Below are 26,190 nucleotides of genomic sequence, written 5' to 3' on the forward strand. Positions count from 1 at the left end.
TGTCATGCGTGAAAAGCCCAAGAGGCTGGCCGTTTGAGCTACAGGAACCGGCACCAACTCAAAGTTTCTTAGGTCACTTGTTTAACCCATTGTAACATTCAATCGAACAGTAACTGAATGCCTCAATGTCTGCCTACTTTACATATAGAGAGAGCAAGCCACAGCCAAATTCAAATCCATTGAAGCTGATTTTCTAGTGTTTTTAAGTCTGTAAAAAATAAAATAATAATCCCCCTCAGAAAACTTGAGGGTCCAAATAATGGACCACCAGTTGAGGAACCCTGCCCGAGGGGGTCTTTGTGGATCCCGCATGAATTGGTTTTGATCAGGTATCATTTTCTGTAATATCAATATTGCAACATTTTTGTTACCTTTATTTAACTAGGCAAGTCTAAGAACAAATTCTAATTTACAATAACGGCCTACCATGGAACAGTGGGTTAACTGTCTTGTTCAGGGGCAGGACAGATATTTACCTTGTCAGCTCGGGGATTCAATCCAGCAACCTTTCAGATACTGGCCCAACGCTCTAACCACTAGGCTACCTGTCACCTGTGTGATCCTTTGGAGTTTTCTACTGCTATGGTTTAAATTGTTTTACCCAAATCAATGTACAAGCAACCTTCTCATTGTGCTTCAAAAAGTTGACACTGTCCATGTTCTTAGTTGACCAGAAGAGGGCACTATTGTCAAGGAAACACAGGACTAGTACTGTATTCATTTCCTCATTAGTTTACCCCTCATGCTGTATATCCACATTCACATTTGAAGTAGGTATCACCATATGCAAAACATATGATAGTAGGAAACCTAATTTCTCCTGACAAATACAGCACAGCATGTAGGGGGGTTCTATTTAGTCTACCAATGCCATGTCTAGTTTGGTGGATCTATGTTTGTGGAAATGTTAAGTTGACGTCTATTTGTCTAATTAAATCTGTAAAAACAAAATCTTACAAAATGCAGGGGGTTCTTTCCAGTTGTATTTCAGTACAGGAGGTTGACCATACAATCACATAGACAGCATCCACAGGCTTTACATGGGGACTGAAATGACGGTTGGCTCTCACAGCCAAACATACGTCCCTCACAAGGTCAACCAGCTATACATTCATTTACAATGAAGCAATTTCAGGTCTGATCAACAAAAAGCTTTGCTTTCCACTACACACGATAACAAACGTCTATATTCACACTAAAATCAAACACTAATGTTCTGAACTGCATTTTGATTGGACGACGAGTGAACAGTAGAAGAGAGCTGCCATCCGGTCTCCTGTGGGTATTACATGTTGATTCTTCAAATACCACCTCGTTAGAAATTAGCCAAGACTGGCTTCTACTGATCATTTTTTACATACAAGACTGGCCTTGTGTTCATAAACCCAAATCAGGAACATTCTAGCACAGACATAAGCAGGATATAAAATGGTGCTCCCATTACAGCCTTCAGACCCCCTTCCTTCCTGAGGAGGTGTAGGGGTTTACAAAGTTCCAATGATTACAGGTATCAAATTAAATACAATTACACAAGCAGAAAAATCATCATGAAAGGCAAACTAGAATTACAGCCAAACAAATGTAAAATCAAAAGTCTCCCGTTTAAAAATGGCCTTAAACTAAGATTTAGCAGTTACAGAAAGGAGAACATATTAAAGAAATTACATTGTCTCTGCATCTGTTCAACATAAACTTGTAGGGTGGTCTGAGGGTAGGCAATGTGAGGGGATTGGAAGGTATTGAGGGTTTGTCTCTGGAGAGCTAGGGTACTGAGGAGGTTAGGTGTTGTGTCTGGGGCTGTAGAAGGTTGAGCTGAAGCAAGGTTCTGGCTGTACAGGGAGACAGGGTAATGTGGATGGTTTTTGGTGTAAGGGGATACTGGGTGTTCTAGGTGTACGGGCAGACGGTACAGTCAGGGTTTTAGGAGTAAACGGGTGTAATGTGTGTGTGGGATAGTAAGAGGGTTCTACACGTGATGAGACATGGGTTTTAGATATAGGGGGAGGAAGGGTACTGCGGATGCCACCAGTCCATGAGTCTCACGCTGTGTACAGGATCCAGCACCACCTGTGTCCCCCCCTGCTCCCCCCTCCTCCCCCGCTGGGGGGGAGAGTCCTGGAATAGCAGGCGCACTCGGTGGTGACGCATGTCCGTGCTCACGTTGATGTTGAACTGGAAAGGGAAGAGACAGACAGAGTGGGTTAGACAGACCGGAGACACAGATTTGCCTATCCTAAAACAGGCCCACTCTACGAGTTACAACCACATAATGGGATTTTAAAAAGGCACAAAGCAGGTGTTATTTTATATCAATTTCAAATCATTTCTAGGTAACAATTGAGTATGTAACTGTAGTCGCTTTTCAAAGAAATCGTCAAAAATAAACAAGTCACTTTTTTGCAAAAACGATTTCTCAAGCAAGAATTTGAGTGAGGGGCCTAAAGGAAGGGATGTGTAACCTGACAACTAGCTGCTATTGGCAGAGGTCTGAAACTGTTGGTTTATTAACTTACAGCGCCTGGTGATGTCACCAGGCAAACCTCAACTCTACCCATGCAAACCTGCTGATTAGGTGTCAATTGTATTTTCAACCAACAACAATCAGGAAATGACACTGACCACATTTGTTCCCACTTTTAAAAGTCTTCCTTTCATCAGCTGTTGTACAATATGACACAAAACACAGGAAAAAATTACTAGACTGCACTGGGCCTTTAACAATGCAACTTCATGGATGGAGACAACAGAGTTAATTCAGTGTGAAAGCCAGGGAGAGTGGTGTACTGACCAGGGAAAGGGTCATCCCCATGACGACGGAGGTAAAGATGAAGTTGAGGGTGGTGACCTGCAGCAGGTAGCAGTCTGAGTCTGGGTTGGCATGGACCTCCTCATACTGACGGGGCAGCAGCAGACCCCGGGTGGCATTACCACCCTTACACCTCACCGCCTAGTGGACAGAAACATATAGACACTACCATACCCCTGATTACAATTCAAATGTTTGACTTCAAATTCAAACTAAACATGCTTCACTAGTGTCCTTCAGACAGTTCGGCATGAATACATACCGGCTTCACAAACTTGAAGTTGAACTCCCACATAGGATCAGGTCGAGTGCCCACAACCTTATTGACCCAGAACAGCAGACACTGCAGAGGAGAAAATGGGTAAAACTTTACTTAGCACGGGCCGCCCCCAGGTGGTGAAGGTAGAAAACAACACCTCCACTTCGCTGATCCTCAACATTGGGACAACACAAGGGTGTGCTCAGCCCCTCCTGTACCCCCTGTTCACCCATGACTGTGCGGCCATGCACGCCTCCAACTCAATCATCAAGTTAGCAGAAGACACAGCAGTAGTAGGCTTGATAACCAACAATGACGAGACGGCCTACAGGGAGGAGGTGAGGGCCCTGGGAGAGTGGTGCCAGGAAAATAACCTCAACAAAACCAAGGAGCGGATCAGGGACTTCAGGAAACAGCCCCCTACCCAGATCAACGGGACAGCAGTGGAGAGAGTGGAAAGCTTCAAGTTCCTCAGTGTACACATCACTGACAAACTGAAATGGTCCACCCACACAGACAGTGTGGTAAAGGTGCAACAGCGCCTCTTCAACCTCAGGAGGCTGAAAAAATGTGTCTTGGCACCTAAAACCCTCATACGTTTACAGAGGCGCAATCGAGAGCATCCTGTCGGGTAGTATCACCTCCCGGTACAGCAACTGCTCCGCCCGCAACAGCAGGGCTCTCCAGATGGTGGTGCAGTCTTCCCAACGCATCAAACTACCTGCACTCCAGGACACCTACAGCACCCAATGTCACAGGAAGGCCAAAAAGATAATCAAGGACAACAACCACCTGAGCCACTGCTATTATCCAGAATGCGAGGTCAGTGCAGGTGCAAAGCAGGGACCGAGAGACTGAAAAACAAATTCTATCTCAAGGCCAGACGACTGTTAAACAGCCATCACGAGCACATTAGAGGCTGCTGCCTATAGGCATAGACTAGAAATCACTGGCCACTTTAATAATGTTGACATATTTTGCATTACTCATCTCATATACTGTATCTTAGTCTATGCCACTGGCATTGCTTGTTCAAATATTTATATATTCTTAACTCCAGCCCTTTATTTAGATGCGTGTATTGTTGGGAAATATTTTTGTTAGATATTACTGCACTGTTGGAACTAGAAACACAAGCATTTTGCTACACACGCAAAACATCTGCTAAACACGTGTATATGACCAATAACATTTGATTTGATTGCACAAGTGGCCATTAACGCCAGAATTTGATTGAGCAGGATTAGTGAGTTACAGCACAGATCAAGTACCCAGACCCTCTCAGGATACAAATAAGAAGGCGAGAACTTCAAACTCAACAAACCAATTAGTTCTTTGGAAACTGCTAGCCTGTTTCCCTGCTTGCGCCATCTTGGTTCTTTACCTTGGAGTTGAGTAGCATGGTGGGCGTGGACTCTGGGAGGGAGGGGTTCAGGGAGACACGTGAGCTGAATGGCTCATACAGGTGGAAGAGGGAGCGAATCACGCGAGCCCGTAGACAACGCTTCCTGGCTATGGAGTCTGGCTGCAGACGGAACGGCAGGTGAGTATCCAGACTGTAGTGTCTATGGGGGGAGAAAGAAAGAGGGAGAAAGAGAAAGGGAGGTGAAAGTGAGAGCATAGAGAGAGGCGGGGAAACAGCTTATGTAAATAAGAAGGGTTCAACTCCTTCAGGTGCCAATTTTCAAGGGCAATGTGAATCTGACTTCCCAGGATTCAAGTCTTATCAAGAGCCTTGGGAGCCCACCTAGAAAATAGGTTGTGGGAATGAGAGGGTCTAAACCTACCGCCTGTATAGTCTGGTCCAGAAGGCAGCAGTGCAGGTGACGGTCCAGGCGTTTCTGCAGATCAGAGCAAACGTACACACATCCTCTGGACGGATATAGGAAGCCAGCACCAGCCAGATATCCACTGTGTAGTCCTCCCCATCACTGCACTCGCTGCACTCTGGGAAAACAGACAGTCAATCAATGGGTCAGAAAAGTTGTTCACACCCATCTGTCCTTGTTCACTTTCCCTTTACGGATCTGAGACGACTGAATAGGTGAAAGAAAAGATGGCCTAGTTCACAGCCTATTGCAATTACCAACCCAGTTACGCTATAATATCTGTGAAGGAGCATGAACGAGTACAGGGGAACGGGAGCAACCCTCTGGAATGAAACGCAGTCCTCAACTCTTTCAACGCATGACTAGAGACGGAGGTGAAGTGTACCTTTCCTCCTCTTGTTTTTCTTCTTGCGGGCCTGTTTGGCCTCGTTCTCTCCATCCTCCCCGGGGTCGAGGTCGTCGCTACTCTCCAGGGTGTCTCCGGTGAGGGTGGCTGCTGACGAGAACACCTCCTGTACGGAACCCTGCGACCCTTCTAGCCCACACAACATCTTCACTGCAGGACAAACAGTGTGGAGTTAGTAAGCACAATAATGTGGTTTATCCATGAAACACAATATCTGTAGAACAAATGGAAGCATTTTGAATGACGCTCTTACCTTCTTTTTCAATGGCATTGGCAACGGCCTTTTTTACCCTCCCCGACTTCACAACGGCTGGGTCGGCATTGGCGAAATCAGCAACTGTCACTACAAGAGGGGAGAAGATGCAGTTTACCAATCACGCACAATAACAAAGGGTGGCATGGGGTGCATCTCAATAGTCATATTTTACAACTTCTTGCTCCCCTCATTTATTTTCCTTTGTCTGCACTGACCTGATAACACTAGTAGGGAGTAGACTCAACGCCTAGTAGGGAGTAGACTCAACGCCTAGTAGGGAGCAGACTCAACGCCTAGTAGGGAGCAGACTCAACGCCTAGTAGGGAGCAGACTCAACGCCTAGTAGGGAGCAGACTCAACGCCTAGTAGGGAGCAGACTCAACAACCTAGTAGGGAGCAGACTCAACGCCTAGTAGGGAGCAGACTCAACGCCTAGTAGGGAGCAGACTCAACGCCTAGTAGGGAGCAGACTCAACGCCTAGTAGGGAGCAGACTCAACGCCTAGTAGGGAGCAGACTCAACGCCTAGTAGGGAGCAGACTCAACGCCTAGTAGGGAGTAGACTCAACGCCTAGTAGGGAGTAGACTCAACGCCTAGTAGGGAGTAGACTCAACGCCTAGTAGGGAGTAGACTCAACACCTAATAGCGAGCAGGAGTAGGGTGCAATTTCATGATATGGACAGAAAATAATAGCAAACTATATTTTCAAAAGGATGTGAGCCACTTATTGGCCTAGCCGACTTCCTTCACCATGGAATTTATAGGCTACAGAACATACAAGAAAAATATTCTCATAACGTTAGACAGTAATCATCATGAATACTCACCTCAATTTGGCTAACATTGACCCCAGCCTAATTGTAACCAAATATCCAAACGGAGTGTATGTGAAAACAACATGGAGGTATTGAGACGAGTCCCCACGCCTGTCTCAAACCAGTTACGCTGTCCCAATCATTAAAAGCTGAAATTAGAGTTCACCACACACAGCTATTGATTTAAAGTATTTAAAACGGTTGGATGACTAGGAGCTTCCTTAAGGAACAATTTGATACATGCTTTCAATGTCATTAGACTACTTTATTCCAATATTTTCAGTGATATTCATTCCAACAGTATTTATTTATTGATCCATCCAGTTGTGGGTAAGAAAACGTGCACGCAGAGGCGCTCCCGAGTAACCAACACTATACAACATAAATGATCATGAACGCGCATTGCTTACACCGGATTTAGCTACTAGTTTTATTTTCGGTTGGTGCAACAGGTGTAAATTCTGATACCAAAGTCGGACGTAGCTACGCCCAATGTAGCGTTTAATGTTATACTCAACTGGTGGGTATGTCTGACGGACATCCACCAGAAATAGGCCTACATATTTGTATCTGAACGTTCTATTTTTAGGACTAACATTGAAATTAACCTTAATAAGAACTAGCAATGTATTGAATATTAATGATGGTAGTAGAATCGGGTGGTTTAACTTTCGTTCTCGAGGACCCACCCACTCTACGCACCACTGTACGTTACAGATTACGTACCGCGGCCTGTTACCGACTGGTTAAACAAGTTAGCTTTATCAAGCTAACTACAGTACCTGACTCCGAGCAGACGTCCCCGGCCCGAAATTTCAGCCGTTTTCTGTTCCCTTTCTTGGGCATGGCGGTAACAAGGGTCTGTGGCCACTTATCGAGGCTGTGTATCCTGCCATGTCTCTATGACAAGCAGAGGTAAAGAGAAAAATAAAAAAGTGGGAGAGAAATTGAAAAATGTTCCTCCAGGATCTTCAGCCATCATGGGACTGACGTAAGTGAGTTTACGTACGTTACATCACGCGAGACTTTCGTCGTATCATTATTCAATGGCTAGCTCATCATTTTCGAATCTGATTGGACAAGACGTCTTCTGAGTGGTCATTGAGCCAGTCAGATTAGTCTGTTCACTCTCACTGGATGGAGGTGGAGTTAAATTCCCAAAGGATTACTTCATCATCTAAACTCTTATTACAGAGTAGCAGAAGAGAGGCACGGTAGGCTACTATGAAACCATTGTAGCACACTGACTTCCTAAACATAACGATTTGGTAATCTATCAATCAATCAAATATATTTATAAAGCTCTTTTTACATCAGCAGATGTCACGAAGTGCTTATACAGAAACCCAGCCTAAAACCACAAACAGCAAGCAATGCAGATGTAGAAGCATGGTGGAAAATCTCCCTAGAAATGAAGAAACCAAGACAGGAAGAAGGCTCAGAGGGGTGGCCATTCCTCTTCTGGCTGTGCCGGGTGAAGATTATAAGAGTACATGGCCATTAAGGATAGATCTTGCTTCAAGATGTTAAAACGTTCATAAATGACCAGCAGGGTCAAATAATAATCACAGTGGTTGTAGAGTGTGCAACAGGTCAGCACCTCAGGAGTAAATGTCAGTTGGCTTTTCATAGCCGAGCATTCAGAGGTCGAGACAAAAGGTGCGGTTGATGGAGAGAGGGAGAGAGGTGTCAAAAACAGCAGGTCTGGGGCAAGGTAACCCTGCCTTAGTCACTGTTACTAGCCTTCTACCACCCCTGTACTCTACCCTGCACCTTAGAGACTGCTGCCCTATTTACAGTCCAGAGTCAATGAACACTGGTCACTTTAATAATGTTTACATACTGTTTTAGCCACTTTATATATATATATATATATATACTAAAACATATATATATATATATATATATATATATATATATATATATATATATATATATTGTAACTACTGCTGTACACACCTTTTCTATTCATATACTGTCTTTACACACCCTTATATTTCAAATCAAATCAAATTTTATTTGTCACATACACATGGTTAGCAGATGTTAGTGCGAGTGTAGCGAAATGCTTGTGCTTCTAGTTCCGACAATGCAGTAATAACCAACAAGTAATCTAGCTAACAATTCCAAAACTACTACCTTATAGACACAAGTATAAGGGGATAAAGAATATGTACATAAAGATATATGAATGAGTGATGGTACAGAGCGGCATAGGCAACATGCAGTAGATGGTATTGAGTGCAGTATATACATATGAGATGAGTATGTAAACAAAGTGGCATAGTTAAAGTGGCTAGGGATACATGTATTACATAAGGATGCAGTAGATGATATAGAGTACAGTATATACGTATACATATGAGATGAATAATGTAGGGTATGTAAACATTATATTAGGTAGCATTGTTTAAAGTGGCTAGTGATATATTTTACATAATTTCCCATAAATTCCCATTATTAAAGTGGCTGGAGTTGAGTCAGTGTGTTGGCAGCAGCCACTCAATGTTAGTGGTGGCTGTTTAACAGTCTGATGGCCTTGAGATAGAAGCTGTTTTTCAGTCTCTCGGTCCCAGCTTTGATGCACTTGTACTGACCTCGCCTTCTGGATGATAGCGGGGTGAACAGGCAGTGGCTCGGGTGGTTGTTGTCCTTGATGATCTTTATGGCCTTCCTGTGACATCGGGTGGTGTAGGTGTCCTGGGGGGCAGGTAGTTTGCCCCCGGTGATGCGTTGTGCAGACCTCACTACCCTCTGGAGAGCCTTACGGTTGTGGACGGAGCAGTTGCCGTACCAGGCGGTGATACAGCCCGACAGGATGCTCTCGATTGTGCATCTGTAGAAGTTTGTGAGTGCTTTTGGTGACAAGACAAATTTCTTCAGCCTCCTGAGGTTGAAGAGGCGCTGCTGCGCCTTCTTCACGATGCTGTCTGTGTGGGTGGGCCAATTCAGTTTGTCTGTGATGTGTACGCCGAGGAACTTAAAACTTACTACCCTCTCCACTACTGTTCCATCGATGTGGATAGGGGGGTGTTCCCTCTGCTGTTTCCTGAAGTCCACAATCATCTCCTTAGTTTTGTTGATGTTGAGTGTGAGGTTATTTTCCTGACACCACACTCCGAGGGCCCTCACCTCCTCCCTGTAGGCCATCTCGTCGTTGTTGGTAATCAAGCCTACCACTGTTGTGTCGTCCGCAAACTTGATGATTGAGTTGGAGGCGTGCGTGGCCACGCAGTCGTGGGTGAACAGGGAGTACAGGAGAGGGCCCTTGTGGGGCCCCAGTGTTGAGGATCAGCGGGATGGAGATGTTGTTGCCTACCCTCACCATCCGGGTGGGGCCCGTCAGGAAGTCCAGTACCCAGTTGCACAGGGCGGGGTCGAGACCCAGGGTCTCGAGCTTGATGACGAGGTTGGAGGGCACTATGGTGTTAAATGCCGAGCTGTAGTCGATGAACAGCATTCTCACATAGGTATTCCTCTTGTACAGATGGGTTAGGGCAGTGTGCAGTGTGGTTGAGATTGCATCGTCTGTGGACCTATTTGGGCGGTAAGCAAATTGGAGTGGGTCTAGGGTGTCAGGTAGGGTGGAGGTGATATGGTCCTTGACTAGTCTCTCAAAGCACTTCATGATGACGGAAGTGAGTGCTACGGGGCGGTAGTCATTTAGCTCAGTTACCTTAGCTTTCTTGGGAACAGGAACAATGGTGGCTCTCTTGAAGCATGTGGGAACAACAGACTGGGATAGGGATTGATTGAATATGTCTGTAAACACACCAGCCAGCTGGTCTGCGCATGCTCTGAGGGGCGGCAGGGTAGCCTAGTGGTTAGAGCGTTGGACTAGTAACCAAAAGGTTGCAAGTTCAAAACCCTGAGCTAACAAGGTACACGGAAATGGTTCGCTCGAACAGACATTGAGTCACCTGGCCGTGGCTTGCTATATAAAGCAAGCAGACAGGCATCGAGGCATTCAGGTACTGTTCAATTGAACATTAGAACGGTCAAAACAAGTGACCTAAGTGACTTTGAGCATTGTATGATTGTCAGTGCCAGGCTCTCTGGTTCCAGTATTGTAACGGATGTTGTCTGGAGATAGAGAGGAGGACCAAGTGTTCATGTCTTTTTATCAAACAAACTGAACAAACTGAACACTGGAACAAAACAATAAACGATGTGAACAAAACTAAACAGTAGCGTGTGGCCCAAACACTCACATGGAAACAAACACCCACAACCCAAAACTGAAACCCAGGCTACCTAAGTATGATTCTCAATCAGGGACAGCAATTGACAGCTGCCTCTGATTGAGAACCATACTAGGCCGAACTCAAAAACCAACATAGAAAAACAAACATAGACTGCCTACCCAACTCACGCCCTGACCATACTAACCCCCCCCCCCCCAAAGGTGCGGACTCCGGCCGCAAAACCTAAACCTATAGGGGAGGGTCTGGGTGGGTGTCTGTCCGCGGTGGCGGCTCAGGCGCGGGATGTGGACCCCACTCCCACCATAGTCCTTCTCCGCCTCTCTATTCGCCTCCATGGCCTCTTAAGAGCGGCGACCCGAAAGGACGGGAGATTCCAGCAGCGCTGGGCAGACGGGAGAATCCGGAAGCGCAGGACAGGCGGGAGACTCCAGCAGCGCCGGACGGACGGGAGACTCCGGCAGCGCCGGACAGGAGGAAACTCCGGCAGCTCTGGAGTGAAGGGCGATTCTGGCATCGTCGGCATGACAGGCATCTCTGGCAGCTCCTGGCTGACTGACGGCTCTGGCAGCTCCTGGCTGACTGACGGCTCTGGTAGCTCCATGCTGACCGACGGCTCTAGCATGTCCTGGCTGACTGACGGCTCTGGCAGCTCCTGGCTCACTGACGGCTCTGGCAGCTCCTGGCTGACCGACGGCTCTGGCAGGTCCTGGCTGACTGACAGCTCTGGCAGGTCCTGGCTGACTGACGGCTCTGGCAGCTCCTGGCTGACTGACGGCTCAGGACAGATTGGCGGCTCTGGCATCTCAGGACAGGCAGTGCTGGAGAGGAGGAAGGCTCTGGCAGCGCTGGACAGGCGGGAGCACCTGTAGGGAGAAGACAGAGATACAGCCTGGTGCGTGGGACTGCCACCGGAGGGCTGGTACGTGGAGGTGGCACCGGACAGACCGGACCGTGAAGGCGCACCGGAGCTCTTGAGCACCGAGCCTGCCCAACCTTACCTGGTTGAATGCTCACCGTAGCCAGGCCAGTGCGGGCTATTCCACCTCGCCGCACTGGCCTGTGCTGGCGAACTGGGGACACCATGCATAAGGCTGGTGCCATGTACACCGGCCCGAGGAGACGCACTGGTGACCAGATGCGCTGAGCCGGCTTCATGGCACCTGGCTCGATGCCCACTCTAGCCCGGCCGATACGAGGCGCTGGGATGTACCGCACCGGGCTATGCACACGCACCGGGGACACAGTGCGCCTCACGGCATAACACGGTGCCTGCCTAGTCCCTCTCTCTCTCCAGTAAGCACGGGAAGTTGGCGCAGGTCTCCTACCTGCCTTCGCCACACTCCCCGTGTTACCCCCCCAATACATTTTTGGGAATGCCTCTTGGGCTTCCAGCCGCGCCGCCGTGCTGCCTCCTCATACCACCGCCTCTCGGCTTTCGCTGCCTCCAGCTCAGCCTTGGGGCGGCAATATTCTCCAGCCTGTGCCCAGCCTGAGCCCCTTGCCGTCCAGAATCTCCTCCCAAGTCCAGGAGTCCTGCGATCGCTGCTGCTGCCTGTTACCACGCTGCTTGGTCCTTTTGTGGTGGGTGTTTCTGTAAGGGATCTCGTCCTCCTCTTCTGAAGAGGAGAAGCGAGAAGGATTGGAGGACCAAAACGCAGCGTGGTAAGTCTCCATAATGTTTTTTTTTTAAACATAAACTGAACACTACGAAATACAAAACAATAAACGTGAAATGAACGAAACAGTACCGTGTGGCCCAAACATTCACACGGAAACAAACACCCACAACCCAAAACTGAAACCCAGGCTACCTAAGTATGATTCTCAATCAGGGACAACAATTGACAGCTGCCTCTGATTGTGAACCATACTAGGTCGAACTCAAAAACCAACATAGAAAAACAAACATAGACTGCCCACCCAACTCACGCCCTGACCAGACTAAAACAAAGATAAAATAACAGAATTATTAGGTCAGAACGTGACAAGTATCTCAGAAATGGCCAGCCTTCTGGGCTTTTCACGCACAACAGAGTTTAGGGTTTACTGAGAATGGTGTGACATACAGAAAACATCCAGTCAGCGTCAGTCCTGGGGGTGAAAACAGCTCGTTAATGAGAGGTCGAAGGAGAATGGCAAGAATCATGCAAGCTAACAGGTGAGCCACCAACAGGCCAATAAATACACCGCTCAAAAAAATAAAGGGAACACTTAAACAACACGATGTAACTCCAAGTCAATCACACTTCTGTGAAATCAAGCTGTCCACTTAGGAAGCAACACTGATTGACAGTACATTTCACATGCTGTTGTGCAAATGGAATAGACAACAGGTGGAAATGATAGGCAATTAGCAAGACACCTCCAATAAAGGAGTGGTTCTGCAGGGGGTGATCACAGACCACTTCTCAGTTCTTATGCTTCCTGGCTGATGTTTTGGTCACTTTTGAATGCTGGCAGTGCTTTCACTCTAGTTGTAGCATAAGACGGAGTCTACAACCCACACAAGTGGCTCAGGTAGTGCAGCTCATCCAGGATGGCACATCAATGCGAGCTGTGGCAAGAAGGTTTGCTGTGTCTGTCAGCGTAGTGTCCAGAGCATGGAGGCGCCACCAGGAGACAGGCCAGTACATCAGGAGACATGGAGGAGGCCGTTGGAGGGCAACAACCCAGCAGCAGGACCGCTACCTCCGCCTTTGTGCAAGGAGGAGCAGGAGGAGCACTGCCAGAGCCCTGCAAAATGACCTCCAGCAGGCCACAAATGTGCATGTGTCTGCTCAAACGGTCAGAAACAGACTCCATGAGGGTGGTATGAGGGCCCAACGTCCAAATGTGGGGGTTGTGCTTACAGCCCAACACCTTGCAGGACGTTTGGCATTTGCCAGAGAACACCAAGATTGGAAAATTTTCCACTGGTGGGGTGGCATTTCTTTGGGGGACCGCACAGCCCTCCATGTGCTCGCCAGAGGTAGCCTGACTGCCATTAGGTACCGAGATGAGATCCTCAGACCCCTTGTGAGACCATATGCTGGTGCGGTTGGCCCTGGGTTCCTCCTAATGCAAGACAATGCTAGGCCTCATGTGGCTGGAGTGTGTCAGTAGTTCCTGCAAGAGGAAGGCATTGATGCTATGGACTGGCCCGCCCGTTCCCCAGACCTGAATCCACTTGAGCACATCTGGGACATCATGTCTCGCTCCATCCACCAACACCACGTTGCACCACAGACTGTCCAGGAGTTGGTGGATGCTTTAGTCCAGGTCTGGGAGGAGATCCCTCAGGAAACCATCCGCCACCTCATCAGGAGCATGCCCAGGCGTTTTAGGGAGGTCATACAGGCACATGGAGGCCACACACACTACTGAGCCTCATTTTGACCTGTTTTAAGGACATTACATCAAAGTTGGATTAGCCTGTAGTGTGGTTTTCCACTTTAATTTTGAGTGTGACTCCAAATCCAGACCTCCATGGGTTGATACATTTGATTTCCATTGATCATTTTTGTGTGATTTTGTTGTCATCACATTCAACTATGTAAAGAAAAAAGTATTTAATAAGGATATTTCATTCATTCAGATCTAGGATGTGTTATTTTAGTGTTCCCTTTATTTTTTTGAGCAGTGTATATATACTGGTGTGCAGAACGGCATCTCAGAACGCACAACTCGTCGGTCCTTGTCACGAATGGGCTATTGCAGCAGACGACCACAGCAGGTTTCACTCCTATCAGCTAAAAACAAGAAGAAGCATATCTAACGTGTGCCAGGAAGACATTCCTGCACCATTACACCACCGCCACATGGGGCTAATGAGCACCAACACTGGACAATTGAGGAGTGGAAAACCATTGCCTGGTCCGACGAATCGCAGTGCCTGTTGCGCCATGCTGATGGCCGAGTCTGGATTTAGCGTAAGCAGCATGAGTCCATGGCCCCATCCTGCCTGGTGTCAACGGTACAGGCTGGTGGCGGTCTTGTAATGTTTTCCTGCACATGTTAAGTCCCTTGATAACTATTGAGTAGCTTTTGAATGCCACTCCTTGTAGAATCCATGCCCAAAGAATTCAGGGTGTTCTGGAGTTAAAGGAGAGTCCGACCTTGTACTAGATGGGTGTACCTAATAAACTGGCCACTGAGGGCAGGTCCAATATAAGTTAAGCACACTAATGATATAAGTTAAGCACCCTAATGATTTATTTGTGTATGAATAACATCCAGTTTATCTCCAATGCAGTATTTTAATTTCCATTTCATTCCAATTCCATAATTCATAACGGGTCCCACCAGGGAGCACTGCGCATGACACTATTTTGGGCTCAGTCACCAGAGCGCGCAGTGCGCGCGTGCATGGCGTGGCATGACAGCATGTGAACGCGCATGGTGGTGCTGATGTGAGGAGATCTGCCGCTTGAGCAAATGTAGGAAGATAGAGCATTCGAAGATTTTTCTTAATCACCTTCCTGAATTTCTCACAGGGGCAAAAGGGGGAAATAACCACGTGACCTGTGGGCACATGGGGGAACGATTTAAATGATGCGTAAATGTTTTGTAGATAAGGGGGAGTTGCTCCGTTTTCGTAGCGGTAGTGGTGATAGCTGCGGGAACCCGTTTGTGAGGGAGGAGTGGTGGGTGTGAGTGTGTCTGCTCCGTGGCGGTGTGGAGATGGCAGCAGAGGGTTGTGAAGGCGGATGCCGTAGACATGCCTAGCTGGCTATCGCCGTCTCTCTCGCTGAAAGTTTACCGGCAACTGGTGGCTGTTGAACCGAGGAAGCACCGAAGAAACCCCGGGACCCAGATCCGCTAATTGGAATATGTAATCGATAGGCTCAGCGGCGGCATCACGGTGTCTCTGCTCTGCCAATCAAATCACACACACTGGAATTACATGTGAGTGGCGCGCGGGGTTGGACGGATGTGCCGGATGAACCGTTGCCCGCAGACATGGATAAAAGGTTATCGCTCGTCTCATTTCATTTTCATTAAATAGACACATCGAATAACGGACTAAATGATTTATGACGGGCGAACTGAAGGGTTCTGGAAGAACGTTTTCCATGAAGATCATAAGGATATCTGTCACCGGTGCGCGCGGCACATTCCATGCTGTTTTCCATTAGTCGTAATCATCAAAGATACATAGCCTATTCACATCAATCAGTCATCGTGTTTATTAGCCGGTTGATTAGCCTTCAGACCTCCAAGGATATCACCCCTCTCATTACGGCTATTCTACACGGCTATAGGACTGTAAGCACCAAGCAGCGAATATGATGTGCGAGGTGATGCCGACAATCACCGAGGGGGACTCGGGGGGACCTCCCCGGGGTGGAGGGACTCAGAACGGCTCAGACCCCGAAGCCAACTTCGAGCAGCTGATGGTCAACATGCTTGACGAGAGAGACAAGCTGCTGGAGTCCCTGCGCGAGACCCAAGAGACACTCATTCAATCACAGAGCAAGCTGCAGGGTGCACTGCACGAGAGGGACGTGCTTCAGCGTCAGATCAACACCGCGCTGCCTCAGGTGAGAGAGACCACACACACAGGTCTCAGTAGGCTCAACATGCTCCCATTTACATGTATCCAATTTCCTCCATAACCCAGCTGAGTCTTAATGTGTGGATATTAGGGGGTCTCCTCCCAAGACTACTGTTTGGGAGGGCTGGTGTGCGAGATGATGGAGGTCTACAGTTACTCACGGTTACCTAGGTCACTGGTTCCGGCCCCCTGGTTCTTCCCCTCATTCTATTATAGGTGAGGTCATTGTGGTGGAAACCCATCCAGTCCTTTGACCTGTATCAGTGGCAATGAAGGACAGGAGACAAGGAGACAAGGAAAGGAGACAGCGGCTGCTTTCCCATTCTCCACCCTTCTCCCAAAGTGTACAGCATTTACAAACTCCATGTCTTGGATTTGAAGACATTGTATTGGGGGTAAGGAAGCATTGGCTGGAGGGAGTTTCCACCATGAAATCCATGATGAGGAGTGTGCAGTTGGCAGTGAATGATCTCCATACTGATCTTGTGGTCCTTCTGTGGCTCAGTTGGTAGAGCATGGCGCTTGTAACGCCAGGGTAGTGGGTTCGATTCCCGGGACCACCCATACATAGAATGTATGCACACATGACTGTAAGTCGCTTTGGATAAAAGCGTCAGCTAAATGGCATATATTATTATTATTATTATTATTGTTTGTTGTCTTGTATGAGGCTGGCACACAAGACTTGGCCTGAATGAAGTACTGGACTGTGTGTGTGTGTGTCTGTCTCTGTGTATTGTGTTATTGAGTGCTGAACAAGGTCTGGAATCAGCAACCATGACGACGGTGAAACTGCTGTTAGCCCTTTGACTCTCCACCTCTTATGTGTTACATGATGTCATCCAGAGAGAGGAGGAGAACGAGAGAGGAGCCTGTGTGTGTGTGTGTGTGTGTGTGTGTGTGTGTGTGTGTGTGTGTGTGTGTGTGTGTGTGTGTGTGTGTGTGTGTGTGTGTGTGTGTGTGTGTGTGTGTGTGTGTGTGTGTGTGTGTGTGTGTGTGTGTGTGTGTGTGTGTTAGTCCCTTGGTGATGACAATGCCAGTGCAGCTTCTTGTTAAGGCAACATGGCTGCCTGCTACTGTACATGGCCTGTGGCTGCCTGCTTCAGTGTGTGTGTGTGTGTGGGAATGTACTGTCAGGACAGTTGTCTAATCCTGGTAGGTTCAGTTTAATGTTTTATTTCAATGATAATATCCATGTTAGTTATACAGTCAGAAGCCTAGAGCAGAGAGAGGCATTACGGCTGGAGTTCTCTAAACAGACAGTTAACTCCTCACTCACTGAGAGTGGATTGGAGACACACACATATTTTGTTTGTAATTGTTGTATGTGTTTGTCTGTGGTTGGTAATAACCCCTATCCCCTGTGCTCTGACTCTGTCTTGCCCCACCCACACTGACACCCTGTCTTACCCCACACTGACACCCTGTCCTACCACACACTGACAGCCTGTCTTACCCCACTCACACTGACACCCTGTCTTACCCCACACGGACACCCTGTCTTACCCCACACTGACACCCTGTCTTACCCCACACTGACACCCTGTCCTACCACACACTGACAGCCTGTCTTACCCCACTCACACTGACACCCTGTCTTACCCCACACTGACACCCTGTCCTACCACACACTGACAGCCTGTCTTACCCCACACTGACACCCTGTCCTACCACACACTGACACCTTGTCTTACCCCACACTGACACTCTGTCCTACCACACACTGACAACCTGTTTTACCCCACACTGACACTCTGTCCTACAACACAGACAACCTGTTTTACCCCACACTGACACCCTGTCCTACCACACACTGACACCCTGTCCTACCACACACTGACACCATGTCTTACCCCACACTGACACTCTGTTCTACCACACACTGACAACCTGTTTTACCCCACACTGACACTGTGTCCTACCACACACTGACAACCTGTTTTACCCCACACTGACACCCTGTCCTACCACACACTGACACCCTGTCCTACCACACACTGACACTATGTCTTACCCCACACTGACACTCTGTCCTACCACACACTGACAACCTGTTTTACCCCACACTGACACCCTGTCCTACCACACACTGACACCCTGTCTTACCCCACACTGACACCCTGTCCTACCACACACTGACACCATGTCTTACCCCACACTGACGCCCTGTCCTACCACACACTGACAGCCTGTCTTACCCCACACTGACACCATGTCTTACCCCATACTGACACTCTGTCCTACCACACACTGACACTCTGTCCTACCACACACTGACACCCTGTCTTACCCCACACTGACACCCTGTCTTACCCCACACTGATACCCTGTCTTACCCCACCCTGACAGCCTGTATTACCCCACAATGATACCCTGTCTTATCCCACACTGACACCCTGTCTTACCCCACCCTGACACCCTGTCTTACCCCACACGCACACCCTGTCTTACCCCACACGGACACCCTGTCTTACCCCACACGGACACCCTGTCTTACCCCACACGGACAGCCTGTCTTACCCCACACTGACAGCCTGTCTTACCCCACTCTGACACCCTGTCTTACCCCACACTGATACCCTGTCTTACCCCACACTGACAGCCTGTCTTACCCCACACTGACACCCTGTCTTACCCCACACTGATACCCTGTCTTACCCCACCGTGACAGCCTGTATTACCCCACAATGATACCCTGTCTTACCCCACACTGACACCCTGTCTTACCCCACACTGATACCCTGTCTTACCCCACCCTGACAGCCTGTATTACCCCACAATGATACCCTGTCTTACCCCACACTGACACCCGTTCTTACCACACCCTGACACCCTGTCTTACCCCACACGGACACCCTGTCTTACCCCACACGGACACCCTGTCTTACCCCACACTGATACCCTGTCTTACCCCACCGTGACAGCCTGTATTACCCCACAATGATACCCTGTCTTACCCCACACTGACACCCTGTCTTACCCCACACTGATACCCTGTCTTACCCCACCCTGACAGCCTGTATTACCCCACAATGATACCCTGTCTTACCCCACACTGACACCCTGTCTTACCCTACCCTGACTCCCTGTCTCACCCCACACGGACACCCTGTCTTACCCCACACTGACACCCTGTCTTACCCTACCCTGACACCCTGTCTCACCCCACACGGACACCCTGTCTTACCCCACACTGACACCCTGTCTTACCCCACACTGACACTCTGTCCTACCACACACTGACAACCTGTTTTACCCCACACTGACACTCTGTCCTACAACACAGACAACCTGTTTTACCCCACACTGACACCCTGTCCTACCACACACTGACACCCTGTCCTACCACACACTGACACCCTGTCTTACCCCACACTGACACCCTGTCTTACCCCACACTGACACCCTGTCCTACCACACACTGACAGCCTGTCTTACCCCACTCACACTGACACCCTGTCTTACCCCACACTGACACCCTGTCTTACCCCACACTGACACCCTGTCCTACCACACACTGACAGCCTATCTTACCCCACACTGACACCCTGTCCTACCACACACTGACACCTTGTCTTACCCCACACTGACACTCTGTCCTACAACACAGACAACCTGTTTTACCCCACACTGACACCCTGTCCTACCACACACTGACACCCTGTCCTACCACACACTGACACCATGTCTTACCCCACACTGACACTCTGTTCTACCACACACTGACAACCTGTTTTACCCCACACTGACACTGTGTCCTACCACACACTGACAACCTGTTTTACCCCACACTGACACCCTGTCCTACCACACACTGACACCCTGTCCTACCACACACTGACACTATGTCTTACCCCACACTGACACTCTGTCCTACCACACACTGACAACCTGTTTTACCCCACACTGACACCCTGTCCTACCACACACTGACACCCTTCTTACCCCACACTGACACCCTGTCCTACCACACACTGACACCCTGTCTTACCCCACACTGACGCCCTGTCCTACCACACACTGACAGCCTGTCTTACCCCACACTGACACCATGTCTTACCCCATACTCACACTCTGTCCTACCACACACTGACACTCTGTCCTACCACACACTGACACCCTGTCTTACCCCACACTGACACCCTGTCTTACCCCACACTGATACCCTGTCTTACCCCACCCTGACAGCCTGTATTACCCCACAATGATACCCTGTCTTATCCCACACTGACACCCTGTCTTACCCCACACTGACACCCTGTCTTACCCCACACTGATACCCTGTCTTACCCCACCCTGACAGCCTGTATTACCCCACAATGATACCCTGTCTTATCCCACACTGACACCCTGACACCCTGTCTTACCCCACAAGGACACCCTGTCTTACCCCACACGGACACCCTGTCTTACCCCACACGGACACCCTGTCTTACCCCACACGGACACCCTGTCTTACCCCACACGGACAGCCTGTCTTACCCCACACTGACAGCCTGTCTTACCCCACACTGACAGCCTGTCTTACCCCACACTGACACCCTGTCTTACCCCACACTGATACCCTGTCTTACCCCACACTGACAGCCTGTCTTACCCCACACTGACAGCCTGTCTTACCCCACACTGACACCCTGTCTTACCCCACACTGATACCCTGTCTTACCCCACACTGACACCCTGTCTTACCCCATACTGACACTCTGTCCTACCACACACTGACACTCTGTCCTACCACACACTGACACCCTGTCTTACCCCACACTGACACCCTGTCTTACCCCACACTGATACCCTGTCTTACCCCACCCTGACAGCCTGTATTACCCCACAATGATACCCTGTCTTATCCCACACTGACACCCTGTCTTACCCCACCCTGACACCCTGTCTCACCCCACACGGACACCCTGTCTTACCCCACACTGACACCCTGTCTTACCCCACACTGACACCCTGTCCTACCACACACTGACAGCCTGTCTTACCCCACACTGACACCCTGTCCTACCACACACTGACACCTTGTCTTACCCCACACTGACACTCTGTCCTACCACACACTGACAACCTGTTTTACCCCACACTGACACTCTGTCCTACAACACAGACAACCTGTTTTACCCCACACTGACACCCTGTCCTACCACACACTGACACCCTGTCCTACCACACACTGACACCATGTCTTACCCCACACTGACACTCTGTTCTACCACACACTGACAACCTGTTTTACCCCACACTGACACTGTGTCCTACCACACACTGACAACCTGTTTTACCCCACACTGACACCCTGTCCTACCACACACTGACACCCTGTCCTACCACACACTGACACTATGTCTTACCCCACAATGACACTCTGTCCTATCACACACTGACAACCTGTTTTACCCCACACTGACACCCTGTCCTACCACACACTGACACCCTGTCTTACCCCACACTGACACCCTGTCCTACCCCTGTATTACACACTGACACCATGTCTTACCCCACACTGACGCCCTGTCCTACCACACACTGACAGCCTGTCTTACCCCACACTGACACCATGTCTTACCCCATACTGACACTCTGTCCTACCACACACTGACACTCTGTCCTACCACACACTGACACCCTGTCTTACCCCACACTGACACCCTGTCTTACCCCACACTGATACCCTGTCTTACCCCACCGTGACAGCCTGTATTACCCCACAATGATACCCTGTCTTACCCCACACTGACACCCTGTCTTACCCCACACTGATACCCTGTCTTACCCCACCCTGACAGCCTGTATTACCCCACAATGATACCCTGTCTTACCCCACACTGACACCCTGTCTTACCCCACCCTGACACCCTGTCTCACCCCACACGGACACCCTGTCTTACCCCACACTGACACCCTGTGTTACCCCACACTGACACCCTGTCCTACCACACACTGACAGCCTGTCTTACCCCACACTGACACCCTGTCCTACCACACACTGACACCTTGTCTTACCCCACACTGACACTCTGTCCTACCACACACTGACAACCTGTTTTACCCCACACTGACACTCTGTCCTACAACACAGACAACCTGTTTTACCCCACACTGACACCCTGTCCTACCACACACTGACACCCTGTCTTACCCCACACTGACACCCTGTCCTACCACACACTGACACCCTGTCTTACCCCACACTGACACCCTGTCCTACCACACACTGACACCATGTCTTACCCCACACTGACGCCCTGTCCTACCACACACTGACAGCCTGTCTTACCCCACACTGACACCATGTCTTACCCCATACTGACACTCTGTCCTACCACACACTGACACTCTGTCCTACCACACACTGACACCCTGTCTTACCCAACACACTGACACCCTGTCTTACCCCACACTGATACCCTGTCTTACCCCACCCTGACAGCCTGTATTACCCCACAATGATACCCTGTCTTACCCCACACTGACACCCTGTCTTACCCCACACTGATACTCTGTCTTACCCCACACTGACACCCTGTCTTACCCCACCCTGACACCCTGTCTTACCCCACACGGACACCCTGTCTTACCCCACACGGACACCCTGTCTTACCCCACACGGACACCCTGTCTTACCCCACACGGACAGCCTGTCTTACCCCACACTGACAGCCTGTCTTACCCCACACTGACAGCCTGTCTTACCCCACACTGACAGCCTGTCTTACCCCACACTGACACCCTGTCTTACCCCACACAGATACCCTGTCTTACCCCACCGTGACAGCCTGTATTACCCCACAATGATACCCTGTCTTACCCCACACTGATACCCTGTCTTACCCCACCCTGACACCCTGTCTTACCCCACACTGACACCCTGTCTTACCTCACCCTGACACCCTGTCTTACCCCACACTGACAGCCTGTCTTACCCCACACTGACAGCCTGTCTTACCCCACACTGACAGCCTGTCTTACCCCACACTGATACCCTTTCTTACCCCACCCTGACAGCCTGTATTACTCCACAATGATACCCTGTCTTACCCCACGCAGGGCAGACATTTGACGAACTGACTTGTTGGAAAGGTGGCATTCAAATCCACTAATTTGAAGGGGTGTCCACATACTTGTATATATATAGTGTATATACAGGGAGTACCAGTACCAGATCATTGTGCAGAGGTATGAGATACTTGAGCTAGATATGTAGATGAAGGCAGGGTAAAGTGACAAGGCATCAGGATAGATAACACTACTAATAATAGTCAAATAAAGAACAGAGTGTAAAAGTGTGTTAGTGTGTATGTTTGTGTTGTGTCGGCATGTGTGTGTATTTTTTGCATGTGTCGGCATGCGTGTGTATTGTTTGTGTTGTGTCGGCATGCGTGTGTATTGTTTGAATGTGTGAGGGATTTGTGTGGGAGTGACAGTGTAGTGTGTGTATATATAGTCTAGGTGTGCATAGGGTCAGTGTAAGTTAGAGTCAGTGCAGATAGTTTGCGTACCATTAGTTAACTATCTAGCATTCTTATGACTTGTGGGTAGAAGCTGTCTCGGAGCCTGTTGGTCCGAGAGCTGATGCTACTTCTTGCTGGACGGTAGCAGAGTAAACAGTCTATGACTTGGGTGATTTTTCGGGCCTTCCTCTGACACCGCCTAAAATAGAGGTCCTGGATGGCAGGGAGCTCGGCCCCGGTGATGTACTGGGCTGTCCGCAACACCCTTAGTATCGATTTGTGGTCAATAGTGGTGCAATTGTCGTACCAAGCGGTGATGCAGCCAGTGAAGATGCTCTCGAGGGTGCAGCTGTAGAACGTTTTGAGGATCTGAGGGCCCATGCCAAATCTTTTCAGCCTCCTGTGGGGGAAGAGACGCTGCCCTCTTCACGACTGTTTGGGTGTGTGTGGACCATGTTAAGTCCTTAGTGATGTGGATGCCAAGGAGCTCTCGACCCGCTCCATAACAGCCCTGTCGATGTGGAAGGGGGCGTGCTCTCCCCTCTTTCTCCTGTAGTCCACGATCAGCTCCTTGGTCTTACTGATGTTGAGGGAGAGGTTGTTGTCATGGCACCACTCTGCCAGGTCTCTGACCTCCTCCCTGTAGACTGACTCATAGCCATCGGTGATCAGGCCTACCACTGTCGTATGGTCAGGAAACTTGATGAAGGTGTTGGAGTTGTGCACGGCCACGCATTCGTGGGTGATCAGGGTGCATCTGTGTTGAGGGTCAGCGTGGCAGAGGTGTTTTTGCCTACCTTCACCACCTGAGGCCGACCCATGAAGAATCCAGTTGCAGATCCAGTTGCAGAGGGAGGGGTACAGTCCCAGCGTCCCTAGCTTGGTGATGAGCTTGGAGGGGACTCTGGTGTTGAACGCTGAGCTGTAGTCTAGGAACAGTTATTTTCCCTCTTTTCCAGGTGGAAGAGGGCAGTGTGAAGTACAATTGAGATGGCATCATCTGTGAATCTGTTGGGGCAGGATGGAGTGGGTCTGGAATGATGGTGTTGATGTGTGTCATGACCAGCCTTTCAAAGCACTTCATAATTACAGATTGGATCTCTTGGGAACAGGGACAATGGTGGTCAGCTTGAAACATGTTGGGATTACAGACTGGGACAAAGAGAGATTGAACATGTCTGCCTGCTGGTCTGTGAATGCTTTGAGAATGAGCCCAGGCTTTCCGTCTGGTCTTGTGACTGTTAACCTGTTTAACATTTTTACTCACATCGGATCACACAGTCATCTGGAAAAGCAGGGGTGTTCACACAAGGCACAGTGTTATATTCCTCAAAGGGACATGGGAGTTTGGCTGTTCTGCGCTGCTGGGCAGCTCATGGCTGGATTTCCCTTTGCAATCTGTTATGTCTGCACGCCCTGCCACATGCGATGAGCATCGTAACCGGTGTAATAGGCCTCTAATACATGTGTTTTGGTTGGGATACATTCTTATAGTCACTGTGAGGGCGACATCGTTTATGCACTTATTGATGAAGCCTGTGACTGTAGTGGTAAACTCCTCAATGCTGTCAGATGAATTCCAGAACATATCCCTGTCTGTACTAGAAAAACAGTCTTGTAGCCTCGCGTCTGCTTCGTCCGACCACTTACATATTCAGCGCATCACTGATACTTCCAGTTTGAGCTTTTGTTTGTAAACATTAAGCAGAAGAATGGAGTCATGGTCAGATTTTCCAAAGGGAGGACGAGGGAAGGCCTTGTATGCGTTTCTGTGGGTAGAATAAATAGGGTCTATATTTTTAGCGCCGTTAGCGGTGCAAGAGATGTGTTGGTAGAAGTGAGGTTTTAAGTGTCCCCGTTTAGTCTCCGCCAACCAGAAAAACGCTGCCTCCAAGTAAGAGGTTTCTTGTTTGTTAATGGCCCCATACAGTTCATTGAGTGTCAGAATGGTGTTGGCCTGAGGAGGAATGTAGACAGCTGTGATAATTACCATGATCTCTTGGTAATTAAAGCTCCTGCAGCTTCCCATGAGGTATTCTATATCAGGTGAGAAAAAGCTTGAGATCTCCTTCTAATTGAAGTACAACGACTCTGCAAGGAGAAGCCACCAAGTACCACGTGCATAGCGCCATCATCCAGCCACGCTTCGGTAGACATATAATGTTGCAGCTTTTCAAGTCTCTATGATAGTAGACTCTCAAACGAAGCTCAATCATCTTATTCTCGAGTGACTTGACATTCGCCAATAGAGCGGAGGGGACCGCTATTCAGTTTTATCTTTGCCTCCATTTCACCAGGACTCCACCTCGTCTCCCGCGTTTGTGCCTGCGGTGTTTTGGTAGAACAAAGGAATAGGATCCTGTATGAACAATGAAACAGCTTAGTTGGAGTTGAAATCACGGTTAGTAACTGTCTAGAAGTGCTTGGTGTCATATGTGATAATAGTATGAACTTTCTGTACAAAGAATGTAAAGACAAACACGATAAAAGTCACTGAGATAGCAAAGTTGGGTTGGAACTCGTAAGATGTTGCCCTTCTCCGTTGGTGCCATCTTCTCTCACTCTGTCTCTCCTCCTCCCCTTCCTTCCTCCCTCACTCTGTCTCTCCTCCACCCCTTCCTTCCTCC

General features: G+C 49.0%; 1 protein-coding gene across 1 annotated transcript; it reads right to left on the bottom strand.

The window, feature by feature from the left end:
• Positions 1 to 963: 963 nt before the first annotated feature.
• LOC118377312 (transmembrane protein 183A-like) lies at positions 964 to 7,371 on the bottom strand. The gene is made up of 8 exons (XM_035764202.2): positions 7,154 to 7,371; positions 5,554 to 5,643; positions 5,280 to 5,450; positions 4,853 to 5,012; positions 4,450 to 4,630; positions 3,069 to 3,149; positions 2,789 to 2,947; positions 964 to 2,172 (listed from the first exon to the last, which is right to left on the bottom strand). Exons 1-8 carry the CDS (start codon positions 7,215 to 7,217, stop codon positions 1,990 to 1,992), a joined length of 1,089 nt encoding a protein of 362 aa, XP_035620095.1. The 5' UTR covers positions 7,218 to 7,371; the 3' UTR covers positions 964 to 1,989.
• Between the last annotated feature and the right edge of the window lie 18,819 nt (positions 7,372 to 26,190).

The sequence above is a fragment of the Oncorhynchus keta genome, chromosome 10, assembly GCF_023373465.1.
Source record: "Oncorhynchus keta strain PuntledgeMale-10-30-2019 chromosome 10, Oket_V2, whole genome shotgun sequence".
Taxonomy (NCBI): domain Eukaryota; kingdom Metazoa; phylum Chordata; class Actinopteri; order Salmoniformes; family Salmonidae; genus Oncorhynchus; species Oncorhynchus keta.